The sequence below is a fragment of the Colletotrichum abscissum genome (genome assembly GCF_030869225.1).
Source record: "Colletotrichum abscissum strain IMI 504890 chromosome Unknown Scaffold_14.1, whole genome shotgun sequence".
Classification (NCBI taxonomy): Eukaryota; Fungi; Ascomycota; class Sordariomycetes; order Glomerellales; family Glomerellaceae; genus Colletotrichum; species Colletotrichum abscissum.
In genome coordinates, this window is record NW_026850032.1 from 922,953 (window position 1) to 941,866 (window position 18,914).

The 18,914-nt window shown below is 52.2% G+C and overlaps 8 protein-coding genes across 8 annotated transcripts; 5 read left to right on the forward strand and 3 right to left on the reverse strand.

Annotated features, from left to right (window-relative positions):
• Positions 1-1,323: 1,323 nt before the first annotated feature.
• Positions 1,324-1,591, forward strand: CABS01_06871 (glucose-repressible protein; the record flags this gene model as incomplete). Its single annotated transcript, XM_060540236.1, has 2 exons — positions 1,324-1,445; positions 1,498-1,591. The coding sequence occupies 2 exons, from the start codon at positions 1,324-1,326 to the stop codon at positions 1,589-1,591; spliced, it is 216 nt and encodes a 71-aa protein (XP_060403920.1).
• Positions 1,592-2,129: 538 nt separating this feature from the next.
• On the forward strand, positions 2,130-2,979 carry CABS01_06872 (emopamil binding protein; the record flags this gene model as incomplete). The annotated part of the gene is made up of 3 exons (XM_060540237.1): positions 2,130-2,531; positions 2,593-2,728; positions 2,789-2,979. The coding sequence occupies 3 exons, from the start codon at positions 2,130-2,132 to the stop codon at positions 2,977-2,979; spliced, it is 729 nt and encodes a 242-aa protein (XP_060403921.1).
• A 1,361-nt stretch (positions 2,980-4,340) lies between these two features.
• On the reverse strand, positions 4,341-4,562 carry CABS01_06873 (norsolorinic acid reductase; the record flags this gene model as incomplete). Its single annotated transcript, XM_060540238.1, has 1 exon — positions 4,341-4,562. The coding sequence occupies one exon, from the start codon at positions 4,560-4,562 to the stop codon at positions 4,341-4,343; it is 222 nt and encodes a 73-aa protein (XP_060403922.1).
• A 7,686-nt stretch (positions 4,563-12,248) lies between these two features.
• On the reverse strand, positions 12,249-12,860 carry CABS01_06874 (uncharacterized protein; the record flags this gene model as incomplete). Its single annotated transcript, XM_060540239.1, has 1 exon — positions 12,249-12,860. One exon carries the CDS (start codon positions 12,858-12,860, stop codon positions 12,249-12,251), a length of 612 nt encoding a protein of 203 aa, XP_060403923.1.
• Positions 12,861-13,961: 1,101 nt separating this feature from the next.
• Positions 13,962-14,195, forward strand: CABS01_06875 (uncharacterized protein; the record flags this gene model as incomplete). The annotated part of the gene is made up of 1 exon (XM_060540240.1): positions 13,962-14,195. One exon carries the CDS (start codon positions 13,962-13,964, stop codon positions 14,193-14,195), a length of 234 nt encoding a protein of 77 aa, XP_060403924.1.
• A 521-nt stretch (positions 14,196-14,716) lies between these two features.
• Positions 14,717-16,865, forward strand: CABS01_06876 (uncharacterized protein; the record flags this gene model as incomplete). The annotated part of the gene is made up of 4 exons (XM_060540241.1): positions 14,717-15,000; positions 15,060-15,220; positions 15,274-15,650; positions 15,702-16,865. The coding sequence occupies 4 exons, from the start codon at positions 14,717-14,719 to the stop codon at positions 16,863-16,865; spliced, it is 1,986 nt and encodes a 661-aa protein (XP_060403925.1).
• A 272-nt stretch (positions 16,866-17,137) lies between these two features.
• CABS01_06877 (uncharacterized protein) lies at positions 17,138-17,488 on the forward strand (the record flags this gene model as incomplete). The annotated part of the gene is made up of 1 exon (XM_060540242.1): positions 17,138-17,488. A coding segment is annotated over one exon (351 nt), but the record flags the coding sequence as incomplete, so codon positions are not given.
• Positions 17,489-17,859: 371 nt separating this feature from the next.
• CABS01_06878 (PAP2 superfamily protein) lies at positions 17,860-18,638 on the reverse strand (the record flags this gene model as incomplete). Its single annotated transcript, XM_060540243.1, has 2 exons — positions 17,860-18,498; positions 18,585-18,638. The coding sequence occupies 2 exons, from the start codon at positions 18,636-18,638 to the stop codon at positions 17,860-17,862; spliced, it is 693 nt and encodes a 230-aa protein (XP_060403927.1).
• Between the last annotated feature and the right edge of the window lie 276 nt (positions 18,639-18,914).

Sequence of the window (18,914 nt, forward strand, 5' to 3'; positions counted from 1 at the left end):
GTGGATGTGTTTTCCAATAATGGGAGATGATGGGAGATGATGTCCCGGAGAGGGTGGGGAAAGTAGACAGCATGATCGAGATTTGCAAAAATGCCATCCTCTCTGAAGACAGGACGTGTAGCCGGGTTGGCTGGCCACTGCTCGCAATCGACAAACTGACGTATTTCGGTGGCCAGCATTACGCGACTGACGCGAGAATGGACATGTCTTCTTTGCATGTGGCAATGGTTGTCTTTGCTGCAATCGCGGATGGGCCAACGACCATGCAAGTCCCATCGTATTGTGCGCCTAGAGATGCAAGTGGGGTCCTTCTATGGCATGGGGGGGCCGCAAAGATTTAGAGTACCGCAAGGTACGTATGTATGTATGTATCGTGGGATGCTGAAAGTGGAAGCCCAGCCTCAGGCCCATACACAATAGGTCCACCATCCAGGTCCATGCGGGGACACTACCAATTCCGTGCCTACCCACCTAGGTATGACGTTCGTGCGTCTACGTCCTCCTGACGTCACTTTGGGAATGCACGGTAGGTAGCTTGCCCAAAGCTCCTGCAGGTTGCCAGAGCTGTATGTAGCTCTCCCCATCTGTGGCTGGTGCGACTGCCAAACAGACATGGAAGGTCCGCAAGGAGCCACCTGGGCCACCTCTTGGTCATTTTCGATAGAGACCTCCCTTTGGCTTCTGGGCATTGGCCATACTATCCATCCTCAACTTCCACTAACTGGAGTAACTGCGAAGGATGTCATAGTCTATGACGACATTTCTTCAGTTCACATGATAGACCCTGAGCGTCTTTGCCATGGGGTGAAACTGCGCTCTAGCCACGAGTGGGCAAGCCCGGAGGAGGGGCAAGACACGCGCAGGGAGAGACAAGCCCGATAGGCACGGCCCAAACTATTGCATTCGGGAACTTGACAAGGAATCAAACGAGGGGGAGGGGCAGACAGACGGAGGGGCAACCTGCGATGTACCTTCCCATGCTATGATGGAGCGGGAGGTACCTCCTTCCTTGAGGTGTCGTTGTCTCCCATCCGTGAGGTGCCTTCCTTCCTTACCGACGGGTATTCGAATGATCAAACTCAACCTGTCAGCGGGGCAACTTCCGCAAGGCAGAAAGGCACCACGCCGAAAAGAGGCAGCAGCTGCCTTCCCTCCATACGAGAGGGCGCCTCGAGAATGCTGCCAACTTCTTATATAAACCTCTTCTTCCCACCACCACTACCACATCCTCTCTCCTCTTCATCACACTCACAATCAATCAACTTTCAATACAAACAAACAACACCACCAACCAACCCACCAAACAACCCAACCTACTTCACAATGGAGACCATCAAGAACGCCGCCAACTACGTTTCCGAGTCTGTCCAGCAGGCCGGTGCCACCGCCTCCAAGGAGACCAACAAGCAGGTCGCCAAGGACGACAACGTCTCCATCGGCAACCGGTAAGCGTTCCTTCCACCTTCATGATGGCTTTTAACTAACATCTTTCTTCAGTGCCTCCGCTGCCAAGGACGCCGTTGGCGACAAGATCGACGAGTCCAAGCACGACTTCAAGAGCGAGGGATACAAGGAGCAGGCCAAGCACTAAATCATTCCCACGATACCCAAACACCAGGGAATTTTCAATGAGTAGGCGTTTGGAACGGATCGGGACACGCAATGAGGCAGGAATACCTGGGAATTGATCACGGATCTTCTACCTAGAATAGCTTTTAATGCCACTGCATTGCTAAGATCACATCGAATTCCTATTTATGAGTGACACCTGTCATAATCGAATATTTCTGTTCCTCAAAGTCCTTATTTAATCACAATCTGATTTGTCTAATTAATCAATCTATGGCAACAAACATACTAAGTTATGCCACCTCTAGGCTTTCCACCAGATCCCATCTGAAATCATGATGATTTTCACTCGATGCAACATTTATCCTTGCATAATTCACCAATAGTCCCCACTTGTGTTGATGCTTTCCCCACACCGGGCCTGGGGTTCCGGTGCACGGATCCTTGGCTTGAACGTCGCAAGACTGTTGGACGTGACAACATACTACTGGCGCGACACAACTTCATCAACAATCATCAAGAACGAATAGAGTCAATTGCACGTCACGCTCCTGCCTACCATGTCCAACACATCTTCAACCTTGCCGCCGGATCTGTTCGATCAGACAACGCTCATTTCCCTGGCAGCAACCGTCGTCCTCTTGTCCATAGCTATCGCTGTGTCTCGTCGAGTCCTCCACCCCGCCACATCGACGAGCTATCGCGTCCTCTTCATCTGGCACGCCTTTGATGCTTTGATCCACTTCTTCCTCGAGGGCAGCTTCCTCTATCACTGCTTCTTCTCTTACATCCCTCTCGCCGACGTGCCCGACGCCGACCTCAGCGGTTTCCACCCGACCCCGGCCAATTTCCTCGGTCATTCAGATCGCATCTATGGCGCCCAAGCGGGCGGAAGCAATCCCTTTGCGCAGTTGTGGATGGTTTATGCGCGGGCTGATAAGAGATGGGCCGGCGCGGACTTGGTATGTTGCCGAAAAGGGCTGTTCCAGAGACGAGATGCTGGCTAACTTGTTGGGCCCCTAGGGTGTGATTTCGTTGGAGCTCTTAACGGTGTTCGGCGCCGGACCGCTGGCGGTGTGGATCTGCTACAGCATTGCTAAGCGTGACCCCAAGGTCAACATTTGGATGATTGTCATCGCAACGGCGGAGCTTTATGGCGGTGAGTTGGCAACTGATGTCTGGCGTTCCGGGAACGAGTGGGTCAACTGACATGATCTAGGATTTATGACCTTCTGCCCCGAATGGCTGACCGGCAACATCTACTTGGACACGAGCAACTTCATGTACCTTTGGGTGTACCTCGTCTTCTTCAATATGCTATGGGTTTTTATCCCGATCTATGCCATATACGTGGCATATGGAGAGATTTCTGCTGCTTTCAAGGCCCAAGGCGTCAGGAAGAACCTATGAGCGTATATCTCGAGGCCTATGAAGCTATTCATGTACTACATAATGTCAGCTGTTGCCCAATTGCCCTTGTCGTAGCCTTTGATCGAAGCCTCGTGCGATTTTTTAACTTTTGAATCATCTTGTCTACCCTATCTTGTAGCTATTTCGTCTTACATGGAAAGCTCGCATTGTTGCTCTTAATTCTTCTCTCCAAGGTGGTCATTACCAAAGACCGGCTTGTCTTCCTGATACGTATCATACTTATATTCACTGCCTACGTGGTCGTCCCTGAGCCGAGTTCAGCCTTTTGACGGTTTCGCGCAACGTCGAGGCAGGCTCTAGAGCCTCGAGGTATATGCCATACCTTCGTGACTTTGGCACAAGCAGATTCACGACATCTTCCGAAACGAGGCCGGTGAAGTGACGTAGCCCAGATTGAAGCCGTCCAGATCAGAGACGTCGACCCACTTCTCCATCGGATCTGCTACAGTCATGGAAGAGCCGATAGCAGAAGGGGGAGATACTACTCATAGCTCCTTTCGCCAGATGAAGGAGGCGTCCAAATTGGTGTTCCGGGTGTGGTCTTGAATATTTTCTAGAGTCTCCTAGCCTTGTTCGAATTAACTTGGTTGCTACGTTCTTCCAACGATAACTTCGCCCTGTAGATCTAGGTCCATCCGCTGAAGAGCGCCAAGATCGCTGGAGCTTGAGGTTTCTCGTTGCTCATGACCCGGCAGCATGACAGTTATGCAAGAAGACATGATCTTCGAGGCTCAAATTGCCTTTAGCTTAGGCCGCCCTCGAGCTCAACCAGGCGAAATCTATGTTTCCCAGAGTATCAAGTATATGAGATACGCGGGCTTTCTCAGGCCCTCGATGACGAAGATGATGTAATCGGACTTGCTTGCCTCGAAGACTACAAACTATCAAACGTAAGTAAAGCTATGGAAATCTCGGTAAGATAGGGTCAATGTCTTCGACATGATCAAAGATCCCGCAAATATTGGCAGTCCAAATATCCTGTAGTCCACTCGCGCCACGTTTGTCATACCCGCTCAAAAGGTTGTACGGAAAACCGATGTCGAAAGGATAGGCAGTTTCGATGTCATCAAGGTCCTCTCTCTCCAGCCATCCAGGCATAGACTTAGGACCTCGATGTGAATCCCAATGTAATCGACTTTTCGACCGCCAACGATGGAGGAAACATGGGGTGCCTTATGGAAGACGTATGCTAGAGCAACCAAAGTAACGCAACCTTCTCTCCGACACTAATGCCTCGCGCCCGTTACTCGTCAAGTGCATGTCTGAGCCGACTTCTTTAGTCTAGTCCCTAGGCTTGAACGGCACGCGGCCGAGCGTGCTCTACAATACTAAACCCCACCCTATGCCAGGCAGATTGGGATCATGTTCCTCTCGAGGTCCGGGTCAGCAGCAGACCGCCTGCCTTGAAACACTGAGAACTGACCCGAGTCTCGATGCCGGGCATAGTCGTTGCACATGACCACAATCCACACGGAAGTATTAGATATGTTAAAGTATAAAACGTTGCCCGAGGTGAAGAGCTGGTTCAGCGAGCGCATGATCTCGGGGAGATCGGCGGTCATGTCCCTGAAGTGGAGGTGGTGAGGTCAATGTACGTGATCTGGAGCTTCCTGAGGCTCGCCTCGACAGAGAGGCGCAGGCTCTTGGTGTCATTTCCCCCAAAATTAGGTTGTTGCCGAGACGGTGCAGACCACTGTTTTCAGTTGCTTGTCTACTTTTTCGCCAGAACGAGGTCGTCACGGCCGGTGTTGGTTAGCTACTCGCTCGACTACTTTTCAGGGTCTTGGCCTTGATAGCTAAACGCACTGGAAGTTATTTTGGGATTTTTACGTGATATCATGGGGCAGAATACATAGGGTTATGCTCAAGTGTCAAGAAATGTCTCTCCTTGCTCGAAAAAACAAATCAATTATTTCAAACACAGTCATCGTCGTGCGTTCGCCAAGGTAATCATTCATCGTCCCTCCAAAAATCAATGTATCAAGGCACATTGGAATAACAAAAATTCCTGCAGTCGGGCTTAAGGACCGGCGGCGGCCAAGTAGGCTCTTTGGAGATTGGATGGCCGGCGGTTTCATTGTGCGCTGATGGCTAGACTCGACATGTAGTCAGTAACAAAAGTGAGCTTGCTAAACCCACCGACAGTGTAAGCCGTCCCATCGCGCGCAACGCGGGGCAGAGCCGATGTGAGACGTAGCGGGAGATGTGGCCGGATATATATGGCGTGATAGTCTGACTGCCTTGTGTGTGTTTGTGTCTTTGGAGTCCAGCGGTAGATACGAGCGGATCATACATCGCGGAGCAAGACCGATGATGCATCTTCCCTCCTATTAGTCACGTAATACAGAAGGCATAGCTGTTCGGGTTGCCATACCCAGAAACTACGAGTACGTGTACCATCTCACGAGTTGATTTCACGACAGCCAGGGAAATGTTTTCTCATCTACACGACTCCAGACAAGTGTGATACAGTCATCCGCCTCCCCAAGACCGGCGCCTTTCTCCTTAAATCGTTTTGAGCGGGCAAGTCAAACAAAGATAATCTTTCCCTGATGCCTTTGAATCGTTAAAATATCACCGTTTAGCACTGGTATATGGGTTGGTATTGACATGGCCGTGGCTGGTGCACGTTCTTACGCAGGCGGCATGCTGTCCCATGTTTAGCTCGAGTTCTGAGCTACAGCATCAATTGCAAGTAGAAGGGGACTTACACCAATGAGACCAGCAGCCGCATAATTCTCGATCGTACATGTATACCTTGCCTGCCACATGAGCGCTTGACTGGGAGGTCTTTCTTGCGTTTTGGCTGGGCCAAGGTATTGAGAATCCGGTCACACTGTTCGAGGAAGTTAGCACCAGTCGTCGGTACGGGTTAGGGATACTTACACAGTAGACGGATGGTCTCTATGCCAGAATCAGTCGCGTGTCGTCTGCAAAGGTATCTTATGATGATTTTACTCACACCATCACAAGTAAGGTCGGAGTCACTTGGTTCGTGATTACACCATCGTGTATTCTCGTCGCCAGCAGCAGTAACTGCTGTGGATAGCAGGATGATGAATCCGAACTTCATGGCTTGATTGATTTGGAGCGTGAAAGTTGTGACTTGGTGATTCAGCTCAAGTCAAGGATGATGCGAAGGTGTCTGCGATATGAGAAGAGACATCAGCGTATAAGTATCAGGTCGGTAAGGAGTCGAAGTTAGCGATGGGCAAAGTCGCCGATGGTAGATATCCCGTTCACCGAAATTAAGCGTCGTGAAGCCGAAATGTCCACTTAAGAGAAGGCATGCAAGTCGTCTAGTAGGCTAATTAAACATCTAGATCATAGAGTCTATGCTTTTTCATAGTGGACCGAAAGACGCCCTTGATGTTGTCGTTGTTCTCGTGGGTCTAAACTACAGCCTTTAGGAAGTCAAATCAATTGAACGCAATTTACCATCATTTAAGTCCATGCTTTTCGGATATCCTAAGAGGGAGTCGCGAGACACTGACGAATATGCTTCTGAGTTTTACTTCTATTGGGACAATCAGGCTGTGTAGATTGAGCTGCATTTACTGCTGCACTCATTCTTCGTGGCGAGGTGAAGTGTGAGAATGAAGGCGTCTTTCCCCCACATTCCGTGGGCTCAGCCGCTCAAAATCTATTCGAGACTAATGCTGAAATGAGACCATTGAGATTCAAATACTTCTCAAAGCTCAACAAAGATCAAGTGATATTGGGTGGTTTACATACAGGCCGAAAGCCAGATGAGATCGAGCGCAAAGCCGATGAGGGCTGGGCTCTGCCGAGGCCATAGCATGTAGCACTTTGCCAAGTTCGTGACATAGAGCATTGCCTCTATAAGCTCCAACCGAGGTTTCCAAGTATAAGTTAAGGGCATAAGGGTCATGTTTCCATATACTCGTGGCCGGAAACGATGTCTTTATTCAGTCCACCGAAACCGAGCAACGTCACCCGGAACACCCGCTCGGCCAGCACCACCATCCATACGCCGAGCCATGAACAGGAATGTATTCACAAGATGAAAGAATCGGCATTATACATGGCGGATATCCTGTTTCAACACCGCTGGTACGAATATTATGAGCGTTTCTGACAGCATATTTGGCGTACATTGTTCGTATATGGTCAATGAGATATCTACGTGAACCAGTACAAACAATATAATGAGGGCATTGGGTTGATACGAGCTGAAATCCTTTTGGATAAGGTAGGAAGGGCCCAGAGATTCTGATAGGATCTGAATCCGTCGAATAAAGCTAAACGGTATCTGTCCTAGGCTGACTAGTTGCGCACTCGGGGTCAAAGACTTTGCAGTAGCACTGATACGTTGTCTCATGTAAGAGTTATCATGAAGTAGACGTATGATATCCAATGACTCCAACACGGGGAACTCTGTTTCTGATGCATTTCAAGGCCCGATACACATCAACAAGCTTGCAAGAGCCCAAACCAGCTCTTGTCTTGGAGTGCGGTTAACATGTTCACGTTGGCAATGACAAAAATGATAATCACGTGGAGTTTCAGTCCACGCCCACCTCCTAGTCTCTTGGGTATTTCCGATCTGCTTCCCTTCGATGTGCGAAGGATAGCACTCCAAGCCAGGATGGAGTGAGAGTCGGCAGTAAGGTGAGACAGCAGCTTTAGCTATGCCTGCCGCTCTCTGGTAGCCCGCCAAGAGTGATACTAACGATAAAGGGCAGGACTGTGAACCATTCCCCCCATTTTCCCAATTCGTCCCTCGAAGCGACTGCGAGAGCTCAATCGGCGGTAGTTGAAATCCCCATCACCAAGTGTCCCCAGGTTCCCGGGCAAGGCCAATCGGTTAGGAACCGCCCCCCCAAAAAATAGTCCGAATACTACCTCCTGCGACGAGCAACGGCGGCCTCGCCATCGGCACCACATGCCGAAATCTCTGATACCCTTTTGTCTTTACACCTGCAGTATCGATAAGGGACGGCCTGACGTGGGGTCTTCAACCCCCTCTACACCTTGAGACTCATACTGAGGCAATCGGTGACGAGAATCCGATTCTTCAGATGTAGCATATCTTTAATGACCATCTCAAGTCGTCGTGGCGACTGGTGGATTACCTCTGGGGTGTAGTATCTCAGATTTTACGACGGGTGCGAGAGAGAGGGAGGACGGGGAAGGGGAGACGATCTACCGGACGGTATGTGGGAAGTGTATCATCGGGTGTTACGGGGGCCGTCGAAACCTCGTCAAATCGGATCAGCGAACAACAGACTCCCCACAACGCCTTGAGGCTCTTTTTTGTGCTATTGCGGAGGATCTCATGTTTTATCGAACGAGGGTATTGAGGCGATAGCCCCGAGTAGTCCACTGTCGGGTCTTCGAGTCCGATGTTCTTGGGTTGCCGTGAGTCCCGTACTGGACCGGGCCGCCCATGGTTTGTTTCGAGGGAATTTTCCGCAGTAAAGAACGAAGCCAGTCGGGGTTTATTTCATTGACTATACGTACTCAATCGGCTTTCAGGTGCGACTGTGGGAAAGCGGACCTTGTCTGAAGGCCTTTGATATCTTCAGGGCTGAGATACTGTGGCCGAAGTAGTTGCTGCCCCATCAACAGAGTAGCTTAAGCTGCTCGACCGCCGAGATACATACTGTAATAGATAGCTTTGAGATAGAATACAGTAACAACCATACCGAATTCATCGTGCAAGATGTAGGAGCTCAAGCGAGGTCTGGTGGTCGACATTCGCTTGGTTTCTTTCAGCCATAATCAACTTGGCATCGTCGAACCACCACATACGACCATACCCATTGGAAAACTCGGGATCCCGTCCGCTCTCCCATAGATAAGCCAATGAGGGCCGGATTAGTAGTTGGGTCGGTGACGACCAGCGAATACCTGGTGTTGTATGTTTTTGGTATTTTTGTGAAGCTATCGTGATCCACATGTGAGGTGGGTCGCTAGTGGTGGAGCAGCCGAGCAGACGTCTAAATTGCTGACAACCATGGCCGAAGCTATTAGAAATCAATACGTTTGAAAATGGATTAAATGATTTCATTGAATTTAAAATCATGATTCCTCTCGTTGAGAAACCACGCTTTAGCTATTGCATTGGCGACTATATGATGACGCCTATTTTAGACGCTCGGCAGAGGGCCACACAAAGACCATCTCTGTTGTATTTCTGCCAACACGCATACGGCCCTAGATTCATCCGGCCTTCATCTCCATCTATGTACGGTCATAATACATGTGCGACTTCCAGTGGTTAGCCTCAATTACGTGAGCCGGAGAACAGTCTCTATACGGTTGGGTAAAGCAGTCTAGACGAGCTTATGAAGATTTTTTTCGTCTTCGGACCTTCGCAATCAATTCGAGACAACCACATTCTAATCATCGTCGTCATGGATAGTGCGTCGAGTCGTGCTTCCTCTCTGCAAGAGGTCTAGGCAAAAGGGCGGACGGGCCCGGGTGGGTTGGTGGCCCTGTTGGGGGCGGAAACAACCAGCTTTGGTCAACATGTTCAAGCGGCCGGCCCTCTTCTCTCGAGCATTGACCAAGATATTGTGCGGGGTTTGGGATCTGGCCTTGTGGGCCATTTAGACGCTGGCTTTTGAATGGGTTCTTCTTATTTGGACACTACATTGATTGAGCAATTCATCAAAAAAGGCTGGGCTAGAGTATATCTATAGTTGGTTACGCCGACCACACGAGATATCCAGGCCGGACACGCGGACGCCGGAGGAAAGAGCGGCTTGATGGGGTTTGAACGACGTTGATAATGTTCTGAATATAGCCTTCCATGTGTGATCGACTTCGGCCACGAATCATGTGTCCCGAGTATGCTCAACGCGGCCCAAGGGACACACTACCAAGATCAAACAGAGCCTCCTCAAGCAGTTCGTTCGGGCACGTGTGAAGTACGCGGCAAAGACGTTGACGCCGTGGTTAGGGAAAAGCGAGAATGCGGCAGTACCGCCGAAAGAAGAAATCTGGTGCCGCGCCGTCGATCCCTCGTCGGCCCGTCTGTATTCCATGAACGGCACCACTGTGAGTCAGTTGCCCATCTTCGTTTTCGCATCTCACCTGACATCACTCTATATGCTTCATCGTCTGAACCAGAAAAGGATTCAGATAGCCAAGCAAGTGGGTGGAGAGGCCTGCCGAAAAAAGGGACCATCGTCCAGTCGAGGGAAAAGACTCACCCAGCACATCATCTTGTAGCATTGGCGACCATGCGGACCGGACCCTTTGGATGGCTCACGTTGGGCAAACTATCGTCTAAACTTTTCAACTTGCATGCCTAGTACTTGCCAAGGCGACGAATGTCGAGATCAACGAGTCGGGCACGCTATATTGCATGACGAAGCGGCTCTCTACGTCCAACGCTTGTTGTTGAATACCCGGGGCGAATACCGAAAGACGCTGGCGGCAGGCAGCAAAAGCCGCCGACTCGTTCGTCGTCCGGTCTTTTTCCTGACGGTTCCTTACCTCTATAGCTCCAATGAAAAGTCAAATCGTAATAGTGACGACGCCTATTCCGAACCTGCATCGTTTTGGCTGGATAGATCATAGCCGCGATGCCGTGAACTCGCTCTCAGAGAAAACAAATCTCTCCCACTTTCCGGAAGTTCGAGCAGCCATTCGTAGGCGGGTTGGTGATGATTGGGATGAAACACCCGCGCCAGAAGAGGCTCACTGCTACCGCCCTCGCACTCACTTCAGACGAGTCCATAAACAAATGCTGTTAGATGACATTGGATGACCCCCCAAAGCCGCGAGGTTCAGGAGAATTCTCAGAGGGGAATTGGATGGGAAGGCAACGGAGATGGTTTTGGATGACAGTTTCTTGCCCTCCCGTTTTCCAACATTTCATCTCAACAACACCAGGTGGAGGTGGCAACGTTGCCAAGAAGATTGCAATGGTGATCCTCAGCAGTAACTTCTCGAAGGCAGCCTCTCATGACGTCGGTCAAGACCCGTGAAGCCGGCCGACTAACAAGCTGCCGTGCGAGGTTGGTGATGTGGCCAAGTCAAATCCCAAGTGCGGCTCGGGAGAAGCGGCAAACACCCGTGGCATGATCGAGAACCATAGAATAGAAGCCACGAATGGAAGAACGCGGCAACGTGGGAATCTGCAAGTGGCAAGCGAATTGGGGCGAGGATTTTTCGACCCTGTCCGCTATAATTGGACATCGTAAGATGGCAACTGCAGAGGGGTAGTCGCGATGTCCGTCCCTTGGCTGTACATCAGTCTGAATATCCCGTTTGATCGACGGCGAGGACCGGTTCAGCAACGAACGTGGGTCTCCCCGGACTGACGGGACGCTGGCGAGCTCAGTGATGCGAGGTGGGTAGGCAAGGACACGGCGACGGCCACAAGCCTGCGTACGCAGTAGACTGTAGTCCCTCATCATCTCGGAGCAACCATATTCCACCGGCTAGTTGGTCACCGCGGGCACTCTTGGTCGGTGGGGGCGATGCAGCCAAGCGTTGAAGATTTGGTTCAAGGTTGTGACTAGTGCCCCAAGCTAGCAGCGGGCTCAATATCCGTAGGGTTGACATGTTGGAGATTAATTAAAGTGTTTGACGGCCATTGGCACCTGATGCGGGTTGGCGCCATTCTTGTCTTCGGAAGAATAGTGTCGCACTACTGACTAGTCTTTGAGCTTGTCCCCGTGTATCCGTTGTGTTGGAGTCGCTCGGAATCCATCATAGACGGCCCTCTTTTATCTTGCAGATCGTATCAGCTGTGAAAGAGGGGACCAAGGGACTCTCGAAGCAGATTCCGAAGGACAACTTGATGATCTTCGAAATTGTGACGGACGCGCCATCGTCTATAGGCGTCTCGTGGCAAGAGGCGAGGGATCGCCCTTCCCCGCAGCGGCGCCCGCCCCCAAGCGACGGATGATGGACGTTCGCTTGTTCCTCGTCAGTAGTTCGCGCAAGGTGCATGTCTTGCTTGTCTCGTCTCTTTTGACGTGCCGCCAGTCGCAACGCCGTCACATTTCGTATGGGGGCTAGGGAGGTCTGACGTGCCAGACAGATCTGGGCCTACTGGGCTCGCACGGCTCGGTGCCGTCAAAGCAGCATTACCCTAGCCGTGGAAGGATTAGCCTGATGTAAGTGTGCATGTTAGCAGGGCTGTTGACGGCATGGATCCTTGTCGCTGGCCCTCGTCCGAGCCCCTGTGCAGGCCATCTCAGCTCATGTGACACGGTATCTGCCTCATCGCTCGAAAATCTGTGGAAACAGACGAACTTGATCAGCCGTCAACGAGATTCGATTCGTCCATCACAGGCTGGTCGACTACCAGACGGTATAGGAACCACTAGATGGCGCTCTGTTCCTGTTGGATAGTTGTATTGTCCCTCTGATAGCCTAGCTCGAGATATTTGAGATTGAGAAAGGTTTGCAACGGATGCCCTGGCAACACCGAGCCCCGTGGCAAGGGTAGACACGTGCAGGAGTCCAGGACCAAGATAGCTGGTGCAACAGCCCAGGCCCTCCGACTGGCAGAAACATCCCGTGAAGAGGGCTAGTGGGCTACCAGGTCGAGTCGATGAGGAAGTGAGAAGCATCCCCGCCATGTGGATTGTGTTTGCCTGGCTGGTGGGCTGGAACCCAGGCGTTGACGTTGACGCCGCCCTCTCCGTGCGCCTCGCTACATGGCCGCAGCAACTCACGATCGGGCATAACTCGCAGATTGCAGCGCTGACTCGATACACACCAATGAAGTAGCCTGCGCCTCTGCGTTGGCTGTGCATTTCCCGTGTGTGTTGTTGTCTTTCTTGAATGTGTCTGCCGGTGTGGACACATGTATTGCCAACCAAGGACCTTTGAGCCGAACTGGTGAGGCCATTCCCAACCAACCCATCTACCATCTGGAGGCAGGAGGAGGGCCCCGCATCCACCGCATCTCAAGAGGATTTCGGCACACCAGACCAGATTAAACAGAATCAGAGGAAGATGGAGCCGCAAAAAACGACACGATTGGATAGGCAGACTGAGAAGGGGTGGATGAGGAGTTGAGCGGGTTGGAGGGTTCTGAGGAGAGGGAACGAAAAAGGTTTCGGCATCGCCATCAGCCGCCCCTTCCACGATCCCTGCGGCGGTTTGATCCACTCACTTGGCAACACTGCACTAGTCCCAAAACAGCAAGGCGCACAAAGGTTGTCTCCTAGTGCCCCCCAGATCTGGGGCTCAAGTCCAACGTCAAACCTTGTCAACTTCAACCTCACAGCCAGGGGCTCAGGCATTTTGGGCGACACTACGAAACCCAGACGTGTTACATCACTGCTTCACCTCATCGCCACTCAATGCCATCGCCTCAAGCCCTCCTCTTTGCCCTCATCCTCACCCACAGTGACACCCTCACTCAGTCTTTCGCCCTCTGTGTCTGTTCCTTTCTCTCACTCTGACGGTGCCTGTCCCTCGAGCCTCGAGTCTGGGTTCGCTCCGGCACACACGCATGCTGCTGCACCTCAGGCATCCTCAGCACATATTCTGCCGGCTCGTTGCGACGGGAGACTGCATGAGAGCCCAGTTTTTTTCTCCTCACCTCAGCTCCCCCTCCCAAGGTTCCCATGGTCTTCGTATCGTTGAGCTGGAGCACCTTGCTCCACTGGAAGGCAAAGGGCCTGAGAGGCAAGCACGGCAAATAATCCCAAATCAGCCCAGCCAGTTAGTCGGCGGGGTCGTGATGAACATGGTTGTCATCCCGCGCCCAGCCCTGTCTTCCATGTTCTTGAGCCCTCTCTAGGAGGACCAAGACCAAGATACCTGGATACCATGATACCAAACCGTACTGGACGTGACTGCGTGTACCTACGTATGGTGGCCCTAGGAGTCCATCCCCAAACCAGCAACATGCACGTCAAGAGACGTTCGCCCCATCTGAGCCCCTCACTGCCCACCATCCAGTCGCACGTCGACTCGAGGTACAGCCTGCGTCTCATTCGCTCGTTCCTGTCCCCGTCTTCTGGATGGCCCGTCTTTTCCACAAGAGTGTCACGGTCGTCACCCTTGCTCTGGCCCTCGCCCTCGTCCTCGCCCTCTTTGGTAGGCCATCCATCAGCCGTGTTACCCTGGACCAAAGTTGGACTTGGGCCCCATTTAGCGGTTTGGCTAACTCTCCGGACCTCATCTGGCCCGCGCGGGGGCCCTTCCCGAGCCTGTCCCTTGCAACTTGCGACTGGGTACCTATCTATCTATGTTAGCCCCCTGCTGAGGTGGGCCTCTCCGTCTCTGCCACGCTTTCTGTGATCGCCTTTTGACCTCTTCATGCGGCCTTCCCTCCTCCTCCTTCCGTCTGACTTTTTGGAACTGGTCTCTTTTTCCCTTCCCTTCCTTCAGGCCGGTCCCTTTCCTTCTCTTGAGTGGCTGGTCCTATTACTCCTTGTTTCTATTCGTAGGTCCCGACTTCGCCTAGTGTCTGTTTCGTCTGGTCCGCCTTCTTCGTCCAAGAGCGGCAGTCCATTACCATCCATCCTGTCTTTTCACTTACTCTTTTCACTTCTCCATCCCATCCGTACGATCGCCATCCTCCTCCTCCTCCTCCTCTTCTCCTCACTCTCCTTGTTCGACTCACCTATACTCTTCTACACCTCATACGACCGCATCAACATCGACTCTTCTATGGATTAGATGGTTCGGAAAGCGAATTAATATCTGGCACCGCTGCGGCTCGACGCCTGCGCTCATCTCTTCGACGACCAGTGCCAGTTGAATAATCGACGAGATGGATAGCTGGGGATATGGAGGCGACTTGTGGACGAGGGCCGACGATGATAGCGTGACGGACGGTAATGGCGTGGCGGATTCATTACGAGGACCCTTCAAGGCCACCAACAACTCGACATCGGCCATCATCAACCAGTTCCGCTTCCAAGCCGCCAAATCGATTCGAACCTCAACCATCATTCTCGCCGTCTTCAATGTTATTGCCGCATTTGCAACAGCAATTGGTATCTTTTGGGATGGTTATGCAACGGCCAAGAGGAACAACCAAAAGTTCGGCTTCAGGTACGCTCGTCACTGCCGTCACCAATGAGTCAAGTCAACGGACTAACGTTATGCTCCAGAACGCATGGATTCACTTTTGTCGGACCTGCAGAGTCCTTTCCTCTCGTTCTATCTGTCGGCATCGTCGTTCAAGGCATCGTCTTTGCCATTGCACAGTCGACTGGACTCGACCATCTCCTGACTTTGGGTTGCACCATCACCTCCCAAATGATGCTGCCTGGTTCGTAGCCTTCGTTTACGTATCCCAGAAGCTCAGCTAACAATCGTATCTAGCGGTCTTCATTGTTCCGTACATCCAACTCGTATTCGCTCTAGAGGTGGCCATCCGGTCTCTACGAAAGAACCCACTGCCGTCTCGTGGCAAGTGGAATGTTACCATTTGCCTCGCCATTGTCGGCACTTTTCTCCTCATTACCTATCTAGTCACCCTCTTCGTCCGCCCTCCCAACTTTTGCTTTGCCTCGCTTTTCTGGTTCGTCCAGCGCTGGAAGGAGGGCTGCTTCGTACTTCTCACTTTTATCTCGGCCGCGTTGCTGGGCTCGGCTCTGGTGATCTTCTTCCGTCTCCACAACAACATCAGAATCGAGAACAGTGAGCGTATTGCCGCGTCTAGAATGGTCTACTTCCTGGCAGTAGCCTTCATCTCGACTGTGAGTATTAACAATGACATCTTGTCCGAGTCCACTTACTGACCAACACAGACTCTCCTCATCCCCTTCTTCTTCAACCTCTCGTTCACGGAACAGCGAGGTGCCACTGGCCAGGCCCTGACGCTTTCCATGATTGCCTCCGTCGTCGCCAACGTATCTGGCCTACTGACCGGCGGTCTGCATCTATTCTTGCGATCAAATACTCTATCTACTATCGGTCCCCGCCAAAGCGACAAGTGGGAGTTAGAGCGTAATAAACTCAAGGCCGGCATTCGTGTCTATAACGGCGACGATGATTACGAAAACCACATGATGAACCCTGTCGGCCGGGCCCGTTCGCTGCGACGCATGGACAGCACCGACAGCCTCGTGCCCGAGAAGGAGGAGGAGGCACGCATCGAGAGTCCTTCTGGGTCTCCCACCTATGCCAACCCTCTCCGACAAAACGCCGTATGGCAGCCGGCCCGCTCCCCTCTGAGGACGCCGGAGCCTGCTCAAGTATCAACCTACCAGGTGCCAAAGGCCCATGCTCGCAAGAGGTCCTACTCCTTGTTCCCATCTGAGCAAAACAACAACACCAAGTCAATTACTCTGCTTCCGGCGAAGACATACGCCCCTGGGGCAAGAATCCCTGATGAGGACGAGATGTTGCTGCTCAGGCCTCCGCCATCACTTCACCCTCAGGGCATTCGTCATCGTCGCGATTCTTCGCTTGCATCTTCAGCGACTGTGCAGATTGGCCTGCGGCTGTCAAACGTCGACGACATGCCCCCGCTCAACTCACAGTACTTCCAGAACAATGCCAGCGTGAACAGCTTGAGCTATCCCGATGAGAGGGACGACGAGCCTATCAAGCGGCCCAGCCCCTTGGCTCAGGTCGACGTCCTGAGCGACAGCGGTTCATCCGATTCTGAGGAGGATGCGACCTTGGTCTCATCTTCTCCCATCCGCCCCCAAAAGGATTTGCGGATGAAGACGCTCCCATCTGTTCCCAAGGTCACTGTACCCAGACAGTCCCAGCTCAAGGAGCAAGAGCCGGAGCAGCTTACTCTCAGCCCGGCTGTTTACAGGCCTGAGAGCCCTCAGAAGACGAGGGTGACTAGCCCTCAGGGTGTTGGCTTCAACACCCCTGCGCAGCGAAAGAAGTCGCCGGTCAAGTGCACCAAGCAGAATTGCCAATGTTCTGCTGAACACGACAAGCGCAACTGGATCTAAGCCCAGATCCGCGACCTGTATCAACACTGGCATTTATCGCACGCGCTACAAAAAAAACGTTATAGACACTCGACTACACCGGGCGGTAAAAGCGTATGATACAACTTTTTCGGTCACTGAACGGAGTTTGTTGGCGAACTATTTTCTCTTCTTATATTTACTATTTCATTGGATGGCGTTTTATGCGGAGATACCTGTATGACTAATAACGTCTACATATTGTTTGTTTCTTATGTCTCTTTGGCGATGTGCTCCAAAAAAGCACGCTGTGTACGATCTCGGGGGCGGAACAAGGCTTTCATTGGAGTGTAGGAGAACCCAGTAAAGGAGGTATCAAAGAGTCAAGGACTACCAAATGGAAGGATGGCAATGACGACGGTATGACTAGCCACGAGACGAATTTGGCGAGCGGAGGTAAATGCCACCAGAGGGCTCTACAGCACAGAAGAGATAGCTCAATGAATCAAAGAGCTCAAACAATCATGAACTTGGCGGACCATTTGCGTGAAACCGTGATAAATGCCAGTCGCTTTCCGCACTGCCAGCTACTACCGTCCGAGATGCTAACTCAACTGACAGGAGGCTTGGAGACTAATAGTTCCCTGAAACTACAGTACCTGTGAAATCGTCGTCTGCCTTGGTAGAAATTCCATGCTCATATGATGAAATTCCCGTTCTCGCTGGCTTTGGAAGCCACCCTGCATTAAAAACCCAACTCTTAGAGGAGCTCGTGTGGTTCCAGACTTGGCTCGCCTTCTCTGTTACAGGAATCTCTCTTTGTTTTTGGAACACGAGGCCAGACATTTAGCGGTATCGTGGGACGCCCCGAACGGCGATTTGAGGGTATCATGAGGTTGGTGCAGAAAATTGGCAAGCCTACTGATACCGACACGCAGTCAAAATAGTGAAGCCTGTGGTAATTCATTTGCTTTATCTCGATGCACAAGGTCCTGCGGATTCCACAACGCAAGAATCCAACGTAGCTCTGCTTATTTCATTTAGTCTTCTGCTGGTCTGCCTCCACACGCCTCTCCTCCCACTTATCCCAGCCAGCCTGGCAAGGGTCTTCTTCCACGACAAGATCCCGAAACCTGAACAGCCGCGCAGCGGGCGTCTGCAGGCCCCAGGCCAGAAGCCCAAAGTCCCTCGCAATAGCCGTGACCAAAAACCAGCCGATGGCACACACCGTCCCGGCCAAGCACCCGACCATCACCTGCTTCTCGGTGTGGTAATTTAGGTATATCCGGCTCCACGCCACGGCCGCAGCGATGCCCAGCGCAGCGACACTGACCACGACGCGCTCGACGAGCGAGTACGGCCGGTGGTGCCGGCGCGCGGACGAGGGACGGTGCCTGACCAGCAAGAACAGGACGAGGAAGACGGACCAGTAGGCGACGAACTGGGCGTGGGAGCTGGGCATGCCGTAGCCCTTTCCGTGGATGCGGCGGGGGCGCTCCTCCTTGATCAGGCGCTTGAGGGCGAAGTTGATGGCTTCGCAGCCCAGCTGGCCGGCGAACATGAGGGCGATTTCGACCTCGCGGGTGGACCAGATCAGGGTCGCGTAGACGATGCAGAGGGCTTGCGGGAGGAGCGCGAGCCATGCGCAGAGGAAGGAGAGGGAGTCGTCGGGGTCCTGTGTGTGGTTTCAAACGTATTGGTTAGTGTTTTTATTCAAGCAAGTCACTGGCAGAAAGTAGTTCCCCGGGGTTCTGGTCTCACATAGTAGACGTGTGTCAGGGAAAGAGAGGCTAGTGGTCTCGTGTCTTGATCCATGGTTTTCGACTCGACTGCATTTGCCTGACCGAGACTTTAGATATGGTGGCCTTGTCCTCAGTGGGATGGGGGAGGAGGAGAGGGATCTGGAGAGTTCTTAAATGCGGGATGCCATGTGCCTCAGCGGGAAAGAGGTTGGGCGGTGGAGAGATATTGAGCTGGCTGTCTGGCTAACTGACTGACTCTTCCTAGGGGCTGGTAAAGTTAGAGCAGACGTCGCGGATCGCGGTGCACAGCACTCTAGAATTGTCAAAGTGCAGCTGTGCAGAGTGCACC